The 10,678-nt window shown below is 38.1% G+C and overlaps 1 protein-coding gene across 1 annotated transcript; it reads left to right on the top strand.

Moving 5' to 3' along the window:
- Window positions 1-1,355: 1,355 nt before the first annotated feature.
- On the top strand, window positions 1,356-10,672 carry LOC122648367 (kinesin-like protein KIN-14B; the record flags this gene model as incomplete). The annotated part of the gene is made up of 11 exons (XM_043841594.1): window positions 1,356-1,688; window positions 3,044-3,167; window positions 4,119-4,205; window positions 4,347-4,517; window positions 4,666-4,772; window positions 4,900-5,031; window positions 5,164-5,342; window positions 5,604-5,765; window positions 9,338-9,429; window positions 10,049-10,200; window positions 10,512-10,672. Coding segments are annotated over exons 1-11 (1,559 nt in total), but the record flags the coding sequence as incomplete, so codon positions are not given.
- Window positions 10,673-10,678: the final 6 nt, after the last annotated feature.

The raw sequence follows: 10,678 nt of genomic DNA, 5'->3' as shown, positions 1-10,678 counted from the left end.
ACGGGAACACTCGAGCACTAAAAGATTCCAACCGCCACAGGAACTCACCCAACTGCCTCGATAACTGCTCCCATTATAAGTAGGGAAGAAGCGACCTAGGTACGACTATCTGATAACTCACTACCTCTTATTGTTGTTTCCATATTCCCTCTATCCAATTCTATTTGCTGTGTCGTACTGATTTAGGCATCAGAGAATCTTCCTCGGAGTTTATCCCAAATCTCTTCAATGTTTGTTCTAATTTGTAGGACTTCCATGTCATCAGACGGTATTCTGTCGACAACAGATCCCAATTCATACTACCTCATTGTATGAGGGGCAAAAAAATTCAATTATAAATTATGCTTGTAACTTGTTAGCTTGCAAATAAACGCACAATTAAATAATGAAAAAATCTTTTGTAACCAAAGTAGTGAAATAAGAAGTCATAACTTTGTATTTTTGTCATTTTTATCCCTATCATTTGATTCATTTCACATAAATACTACATTAAATAAGTTTCTACATTAAATAACTATTAAGAAATAACTGAAGGAAGAAAGATTGTTAACGCCACCCGGTAGTACCAGAACACACCACCTACCCTGATACAAGGGCACGTGAATTAACCATCGCACCCTTGGTCATTTTAGCCTTCTAGGATTCCAGGGGGTGTGGCGATCATTTTGCACACCCCTATGTCAAGGCATGGGGACGGCGTGCGCTACGCAATTGGGTGGCATTCTCTTTTCCATAATTAAAGAAGTTTACAACGTCTTAATTCATTTCTTGATGACATCATACTACCCTATAATTGTTTGGGAAAGAGAACACTACTTGGGTGAAGCTCTTGAGAATTTTTGCCTTTCCATGAGGATGCGACGGTCATTTCGCCCATCTCTGTGTTCGTGTGTTTGGGACCTCTGGGCGCACGGGCAGCGTACCGCACCACACCGCCCAAGTAGCTTTCTTTCTCCCTATTTGTTAATCAAAATTTTAATTTACCATTCTATGGGGGACAAAAAAAAAAACCAATCACTCCCCCACACGTGTTCTTATCCTCAAACTGACAGCCAAAAGAAGTTGAGGACTGAGGACGAGGCATGCTATGGGACGCTACGAAGCGCAAAATATTTGTGAGCCGGAAAGCGAGAACGTGTCTCAACTCTCAACTGGTGGTTGAAACAGTAAAGAGAGACGGAGATATCCCTTATTGCGATCATTGAAGGGTTCCCTACCCCCAGACTAAAAAAAGAAGACATGGCGGGAGCGCAATGAGTACCGAAAATACAAACTGATCATCGTATCCATTAAAGAGCAACAAAAGAAGGGAAAAAAAGGGGAAATTCAAATTTAAAAAAATGAGAATGGCTTTGACCTCTGGGAGCTAGAAAGGATTTTCAGTTCAGTTCCTTTGTTCATCTAATCGGCTCTTTAGCTTGTTTTGTTAGTTTTCCTTTCCTGGGATTGTCAGTAGAGAGATTATTGTCTGAGATCTAGGGTTTGGACAGACGATAATGGCGGAACAGAAGAAATGGAGCTGGGAGGTCCCTGGATTCGAACCTCGGAAGTCATCTGAGCGTGATGATCATACGCCTGCTCCTCTGATTCGGAGGTACTCGATTTCGACGTCATCGATTCTGTCGCAGTCTGACTCCTCGAAGAATGGTTTAGCTGCCAAAGTTCAGAAATTGAAGGAACAAGTGAAGGTGCGTACGTTTCTTCGTTGAAAACACTTGTTTATGCTTCTTCTGTGTATTTTATAGAGGGATTTAGTCATGTTGTTTGTGGTAGTCATCCAAGTAGGGATTTTTTTTTGGGGGGGGAGGGGGGTCACAAGTGAGTTCTATTGTTATTTATGACTTGAGACAAAGATCATATTTGCTCGTTGGAAACGTTCTGAAGGAACATTGTCAGTGTCAGCCATGGACAATGTGATATGTTCTACGATAGAGCAGCTGGTGTTAAGGATTATTGGCAGTTACAAGATAGACAGGCTTAACTCGTGAATGACTGAATGCTGTGGCTGTTTTAGCTGATGGAAACAGTATTTTACTGGACTCGATGGAGAACCAAGAGACTTGCGAGACTAAGCTGCTCTGCTGTTGAAAAGCAGAATCTTGTTGAACAGGACAGATAGAATAATGGAGAAAAAGAACAATATTCATTTTTACCTTAAAAAAATTCTTATAATTTAATAGCGGAAACATAAAGAAAATTATATTTAGTCTAGAGCAGTATGGTGAAAGAAAGAGGACGGTACAAAAGGTTGGAAAGCCAACAAACCAGGAAGGCCAACCCTCCAACACAGCAGAACACCAGAAAATCTGTCCACTAGGCCCAAGGAGAACACCCACCACCCAGCCCCACAGTAAACACCTGACACACCTCCTCTGCCACGTGGGACCTGGAAAACAAGAGAGAGTAAACAAGGCATCGACGAAATGATCAAGAACAAAAAATTACTTGCACCCCTCAACTGGGAAGATGATTCTCTCCCCACCCACATACTTTTGCTTCTTAATATAGTTGCTTTTCCTTACCTCAAAAATAGCAGTCAAGTAGCTTTGTTAACTATGAATAATTGGGACGATCATACTATAATGCATCATATATGGTGAATAATGCCACTTGATTGTCCTCTTGGAGGAAACTTATTATTAGACCCCCTAAGTTTATGGTATTTGGAAGTGACAATGAAAAGGTTTGATGAAGTTACAAGTTACAACTGCTAAACACTTGAAGATTTCCTTGCGCTGAATTTATTGTCTATATTGAACAGTTGAATTACCTTGTATAGCTTAATAACACCAATGCATTTTTTTTCCCCTCTTTTTGTTCTTTTGTTGTGTGCAAGGATTATTACATTTTCAAATTTTGAAGTCTTTCCGGTGAGGTTTGTAAAAGGGAAAGTCTAGTCAAAACCTTGTAGAACTTGTGTCGATCTAGGTTTAGAGCATGGAAGTGGAGCCAGACATTTGTCATTATATTAAGTAACTCTGTCTTGCATGTATTTGACAGCATTGTTGGACTAAAATAATGTTCTATTACATCTGTTTGATAGCATACGAGAGAAGATTACATGGAGTTGAGACAAGAAGCCAATGACCTGCAGGAGTACTCTAATGCAAAACTTGATCGAGTTACACGCTATTTGGGTGTTCTTGCTGATAGGACTCGTAAGCTTGGTAAGGAAGGATCTGAAATGTGCTGTATCGTGCATGGCAAATATTTTGATAGGCTTATGTTCAAAATGGTGGATTGGGGTGTAGAATGTTTCTAGTTCCATACTCACAGGGGCTGTTTTAAACTCACTGGGGCATAAAGATTGGCAATTCTACATAACCATACTGATTTAGTGTTTTCATTACATCTTTCAATGTAGATAACTGAATAATGTTTTGTTTCTCTGATTTTCAGCAGTTTTACATCTAGCACGTTAATATATTGTCAAGAGAAATTTTGATTTTTATAAAAATGATCAAGAACTAAATTCTGTTACCTCTATTTGAATCTCAGGAGTATTCTGTGTCATATAAAATTTTCTCAGCTTTTGAACCAACCCAATTGTTGGGCCTTTTCTATTGGCTTCTGCATCTCCCCATACACCTGGAAAGTGGTATATTTTGGATGCATTCCCCTTTTAGACTATTCTTTTGTTTGTTAATTTAGTGTCTTAGCAGATTGAACTCTGCATAATTGGTTGATTATTAAATACTGCATCATTGTCTGAAGTGGTTCATTATGGAAGTCATCTGGGGAGAGTTCCCATATGTTTATGTAAAAACTGACATTGGTCATGTCTGTTTATGGGCATATTTTTTCCTATTAAATATTACATATGGTCTTCTGGTATTTCCATTTTGTCTCATTATGATTTTCCTACTGAATTATTGCTAATTTTAAGTGATTCTTCCCGCCTTTATATTGCTCTTGATTTCAATTGATGATGATCACTTCTTTATATGAATGTGTGTTTGCTTCATAATTTTGCATTATCAACACTGTATCTTCTGTTGAATCTGAAAGTTCCTATTTATGTCGCGTATTTTCTTCTCTTAACAGTTATGGTCTCATTTGTTATTTTGTATTCAAGTGATTTTAAGGTTGACCTATGCATAAGTGCTACCTCATTTCAGATCAAATTGCCCTTGAAGCTGAAGCTAGAGTTTCACCACTGGTCAATGAGAAAAAAAGGTTGTTCAATGAACTGTTTACTGCTAAAGGTACACCTGCACCGAGGTTATGTAAGAATGCTTAGTTTTGTATTTTCAGAGCTGGATTTGTATATAATATAACATTTGCTTCCACATCTGCCTTGCTAAAAGAGGCAACTTTTAACGGGTACAGTGTGCTCATAATTTCAGGAAACATTAGAGTATTTTGTCGTACAAGGCCACTATTTGAAGATGAAGGCTCATCAATAGTGGAGTTTCCTGACGATTTCACCATCCGTATTAACACTGGTGATGATTCTTTATCCAACTCAAAGAAAGACTTTGAATTTGATAGGGTGTATGGACCGTATGTTGGGCAAGGTGAGAGAACATAAGTTGCCTTTGGTTGTTTCCCTTCTTCATAACCTGCATTTCCATGTTCTGTTTTTTCTGATCTCAAGTATTGTATATGTTACTTGAAACTAATTTAGGATTTTCAGCATATTGATTTTGTGAAACTATTATGCAGGGGAGCTCTTCCATGATGTTCAGCCATTTGTGCAGTCAGCTTTGGATGGCTATAATGTTTCTATATTTGCTTATGGGCAAACTCATTCTGGAAAGACACATACCATGGTCTCTCTTTCACTCAGTCTTGCTCTGGCTCCCCTGGGGCTCCCGGGTGATGTTCTCTTATGTTGTCTGTGTGTTTGGGGCATATATGCATACACCTTGGCTTATTCTGACCAAACCTGTCTTACAGGAAGGATCTAGTTATGATCGTGGTCTGTATGTTCGAAGTTTTGAGGAGCTGTTTGATTTATCCAACTCAGATACAACTTCTGCTTCTCGATTTAATTTTTACGTTACAATAGTTGAACTCTACAATGAACAGGTTCCATTCACTTTCATGTCTTCTTAGTGATATGGATACCATAGGCGTGTTTTGTTAGTTGTTTGTTCCATGGTGGTGGAATTCATAATATTCTCATTTTCTGATAGTGGCTCATGCTTCATGTTTTGATAGGTGCGAGATATGCTATCCGAAACTAGAAGCAGTCTACCAAAGGTCCGCATGGGACTGCCGGATTCTTTTGTAGAACTTGCCCAAGAGAAGGTTGAGAATCCTCTGGACTTCTCTAAAGTTGTCAAAGCAGGTCTTCAATATCGAGGAACTGATATGGCAAAATTCAACGTTTCTCATTTGTATGGTTTTAACTGTAGTCTGGAAATTATTATTTTATGCCGTTTATATAATATTAATTATATTAATTTTGCTTTTTGGGCATCTTGTACAACATAAGATCCGGCTTAGCTTCATTTATTTTATTGTTCTTATACTCGTTTGTAATTTGGATTTGGTTTATATCTTTAGTCCCCCCTCCAAAAGAGCTTTCCTGCATTACTGTGTCCCTTAGTGTTCTCAAATGCTATCTTATTTGACTCTTTGGCTATCACATTTTTCAGGGTGATCACTATTCATATACACTATAGCAATTGGATCACTAGGGAAAATATGTACAGCAAGCTTTCTCTTGTTGATTTGGCTGGAAGTGAAGGTTTGCTGGTGGAAGATGCTAGTGGAGAGCATGTAACAGAGTTGCTGCATGTGACCTATTCACTTTCAGCGTGAGTTTTTGGAACCATGAGCCGGTATTTCTTTCTGCTCATTAGACTCTATTCGGTGATCTATGCTGTGGAGAATGCAATCCTTATTGGAGTGCCTCTTCTTGAGTGTTTTCCTGACTTAGCATTTAGCTTTTTAGCCGGATGCTTGTATCTCGTATGTCAATTAAGTGCATCTTATTCACCCCCAAAAAAAAAAAGTGCATCTTACTGACAACTTTTATGTAAAATCAAAATTTTATCATTTATTCCACCATTCTTTGTTTTTTTATACCTCTTTATGAGATGTAGGACTGCTAATTGAAGAAAGCAGAGAGATTGGGGTTAGGTCACAATTTTTAAAGTACTTTATTGCGTATTTGTGGGTTAAACTCTTAAAATGCTGCATATTCAGTATAAATAATGAAAGCAGAGAGATTAGTGTTAGGTCACAATTATGATAGTACTTTATTGAGTATTTGGGCTTTAAAGTTGGTCCTAGTATCAACTGATAAACAATCTAAACAGTTGGTTAATGTGAGAAATCTTATTTAAAACTCGTAAATGCTGCATATTTTTAGTATAAATAATGAAAGCAGAGAGAATAGGGCTAGGTCTAAAATTTGTTGAACTCACAAAACAGAGTACTAGGTTGGTGTCTAAAGGTTTGATTTTGGTTGGAGCAGGGGGGGTGGATGAGGAGCTGGGAAAGGTTGGCTGTGCATCATGGAATGGGGAGTTGCAGTTAGGTTTAAGGCTAGGTTAGGGTTCAAGGAATCTAAGTTTTAAGGAACCCGGGAGGAAGAGAGAGGGAGAGAGAGAGAGAGAGTGTTGAGAACTGTGGGATTAGTATATTAGCATCTTACATTAGGTTAAATTAGGGTTTCCCTTTATTTCCCTTTGTACCCTCGTTGGGTTGTAACTCTATTATAAATAAAGAGGACCTCTGTCCTTAATGACAAGTCACATCATTCCTCAATCTCTGATTCTGAACTTGGTATCAGAGCCCAAAACCCTAGAAAGTTTTCTCGTTTTTTGCACTTCTCTTCTCCACCACTGCCGCCGCCCTCCATTGGAGGCAATTTGATGCAGGTTTATCACCAAATTGGGCTTCTTTCTCTAGAAATAAGTCTAGGGTTGGGTTATGGACATGTTGGGCCTTTAATCCCATGAGTTTTCTATGTAATAGGCTACTTTAATGGGCCTAAAATATGGGTACATAAGTTGCATACGGGATTAGCCCTATACTTAGTTTATTTTCATGTTTTAGTATTTTAAATTGAACCAGTTGAACCACTGGTCCAATTTAAGTGATTTTAGAATATTCTCTTAGGATAGAATCTTTTTAACTTAAGTCATATTTTAGGGTCACCGTGGGGCTCCTCTTTACCTCACTGTTTATGAAATTTCTCTCTTGCAAGTTGCTGCAACTGTCCCTCTTCTAAAGATATGCTTTGTGTGTGATCAAAGCTATCCAATCGACACTTTGAGGTGTGAAGCCCGGGTGGTTCGTTGGTGGTATTGGAGTCCGATCCAATCGACACTTTGCGGTGTGAAGCCCAAGTGGTTCTCTTCAAGTTCTAGTCTCAAGTTCTTTTCTTCAAGATTCGATTTTTATTCAAGTTTCTGCTGCTGCCTAGCTTCCACTGCATCGTCAAGTAAGTTTGAAGCCTCCCCAACCCCAATCTTCTTCTTCTAAACCCTCTACAGCCCAACCCTAACTTTCCCCTTTTATTTTCTTCAATTTCCCTAAACCTAATTCACTCACAGCCATAACCCACCATCAGAATTCATCCAATATTGAACCACAGCATCCTCTCAGTACCCCTTCCACTCGACCTTGGCTTCTGCCTCATCCCTCCATTAAAATCCCTAAATTCCCTTAACCTTCATTAGACCTGAAACCCTAAAATCCTGCCCAGCCACATGTAGCCATCATTAGACCATCATATCCTGGCTGAGTGACTCTCCTTACCCCTGGAGAACTCGACTTTAACCCCCTGCCCTAATTCCATTTCTAAACCCTGGGTCTTCTCACTTCCATATTTTCAAAAACCCGAAACCCGAAACCCTAATTTGCTCTTCTTTGAATTTTCACACTTACACTCATCAAAACATCACTGGACCAATACTGATAGACCCCCCCCACACCCGCCTAGCACAACCATACCCTAACCTAACTCTTAACCTGAATTTTGGACTAAAACCCCTTTTTCTGCCCAATTGGACTGCCTATTCATAGTAGATCCTGTTGCTTTGGCTCCTAGCTGGTCTTCTTGCCACCTAGGACTACATTACAATTGCCTCCTCGTCTAGCATGGTAGACGATTCCTGAACCATGCACCTTTAGTTTCTCCCATGGAACACGAACTCACCGAGATTTTGGTAATATCATAGTTGTCAAGGTGTCCAGGCGCCTTGGGTCGCGTAGATGCCGTGACAACTATGGGTAACATCTTGGTGTTTTGCAAAACCAAGACGAGATCAAAGGCGAAACAGGAGAAATACAGTATCTCAGCCGAGATCTCGGTGGTCTTGGTCATCTTGGTGGGAAACCTTGGTATACAAACGCTTATTTAGATGGTCTCGGTCATCTTGATGGGAAACCTTGGTATGCAGACACTTAATTATGCCATAAACCAGGACAAACAATTACTTATGCCAGATTGCCAGAAACTAGGACAGACATTTATGCCATAAATCGGCACAGACACTTATCTATGCCTAACAATCATTTAAGTAAATGTTTTTATGTTTGTTATTTCATTTACTTAAGATATTATTTATTTAATAAATAAGCAAATACCCCCCATTTGAATCCAATAAAATAGTTAAAAAATCAAATTACATAAAAAGTCAACCCCCCAGTTTAAGAACAAAAACTGGATTTTTGGCGGTAGGTGCAATTTTCAATTTTTAAATGCTGGGGTTTTTCTTAAATCTAAAAATTCCATAAATCTTAATATGGTAAAACATTGATAAAATCCAAAAGTGCGGTAAAATATTCATTTGTCTTGATATCTAAAAAAATATTTCCAACAAATTCTAGATTGCTTAAATCTAATTTATATTGAAGGGGTTATGTTTCGGTCAAGTGTATTAATCTCCAGCAAAGAGTGTAGAATACTGCAACAGCAGACACAATCATCATAATATTATTTTTAAAGAATGAGAAAATATGAAGTAACAGCAGGAAATGCATCAGGATACCCAAGACTTGATATTATCATGAACCTTGAAATTTAGACCTTGGGAAGAAAGTTTAATCCCTTTAGTTGAAGATTATTCTTTGAATGCAATCTAGAAAATAGGGCTTATTCTACCTCCTCTCCCCTCTAACCCCCCCCCACCCCACCACCATTAAAAAAAAAAAATAAGAATGTTAATAAAGCATTGTGTTAAGTGGTATCAAAGACTGAATAATCTTAACTTTTCATTGTGAAAATGGTACTGGCTTGTGATTATCTCATTGTGATTAATTTTCTTTCATGCACAGTTACTTCTGTGGTGTGGTAGCGTCTAAGTATATATATATTGTCCGCTAGTAATCATCTTCCTCCATGTCCTTACTGTTTTTGTTTTAATATTTTTTGCAGATTGGGGGATGTTTTATCTTCTTTGACATCTAAGAAGGATATTGTACCTTATGAAAACTCAAGACTTACAAAAATGCTCGCAGACTCACTAGGTTCGTAACCCTCTCTCCAGATGTGTAAAATTGTTTTGAATTTTTCATGATCATCTCATTGTCTATTTCGTTGGAAATGGGGAATCACAGTGTTGTTGGAATGGTGATGAGTGTGTTGGGGCATGTGCCATGAAGCATCTCTTTGTCACAGGACATCTGTTGCTCTTGCTCATTTTGTAGAATGATGACATGTTAAACATTGGGCAAATGAAAGGTGAAAGAGATTTTAGTCAGACTCATGGCAGTTTTATGTCTGTTGACGTGAATATAAAGAATAGTGCTTTGTAACATGCATATCCTTTCATGCATGCTACCCAACTCATACATCCATTGCTGTTAAAGCACGATTACTGAAGTTTGTTTTCATATTTTCCATGGTCCTATTCTATTTCATTTGTATAATGTTGATCTTGTTTATGGGTTCTGTACTAATCTTTCCTCTTCTTAATCGAATCCATCTTCTGTGGTGCTGATTAAATATAAAAAAAGGAGTGGGCATGCGTTGGAGCTTGCATTTTCATTTTTTTTTCTGCCTTTGCCTCTTAAGTAAACTACGAACTTTATGAAGCTGAAAGGGTGTTGTAGTAATTTATGGTTTTGCACAATAATCCTTTTGCAGGTGGAAGCTCAAAGACTCTGATGATTGTCAATGTCTGTCCTAATACATCAAATCTGTCTGAGACTTTATCCTCCCTCAATTTGTCTTCAAGAGCTCGCAATGCTGAGCTAAGTCTTGGTAATCGAGATACCATTAAGAAGTGGAAAGATGTTGTAAGTTTCCTTCGAATCTCTTTGATTTGAAAATTAGAAATCAACTGTTTGTTTTGACGTCAATCTCTAGTCTTTTGCATTTTATTATTAAAAATTCTTGGCTTGACACTAGAGCTAGTATGCCATTTTATGAGTTCTTTATTCAACTAGCTGATTTCTCTGGATTATGAATTTATATCTGCTGCATTAACCCTTGTCATAACGAGTGACTTGAAACTTAGATATATGGTATTGGTTTTTATATCAAGTTGATAATTTTGCTTAAAATTGTATTGTTGGCCTCTGATTAGAATTCTTTATTTTTTTTGTAGGCAAATGATGCACGCAAGGAATTATATGAAAAGGAAAAGCAAATCTGTGATCAAAAGCAAGAATTGGTGGGACTAAAGCAGGCACTAAAAGATGCTAATGATCAGTGTGTCCTGCTGTTCAATGAAGTCCAGAAGGCTTGGAAAGTTTCTTTTACACTGCAGTCAGA

The sequence above is a fragment of the Telopea speciosissima genome, unplaced genomic scaffold (genome assembly GCF_018873765.1).
Source record: "Telopea speciosissima isolate NSW1024214 ecotype Mountain lineage unplaced genomic scaffold, Tspe_v1 Tspe_v1.0884, whole genome shotgun sequence".
NCBI lineage: Eukaryota > Viridiplantae > Streptophyta > Magnoliopsida > Proteales > Proteaceae > Telopea > Telopea speciosissima.
The sequence above is the reverse complement of the archived record's forward strand: the minus strand, read 5'-3'. Positions and strand labels throughout refer to the sequence as shown.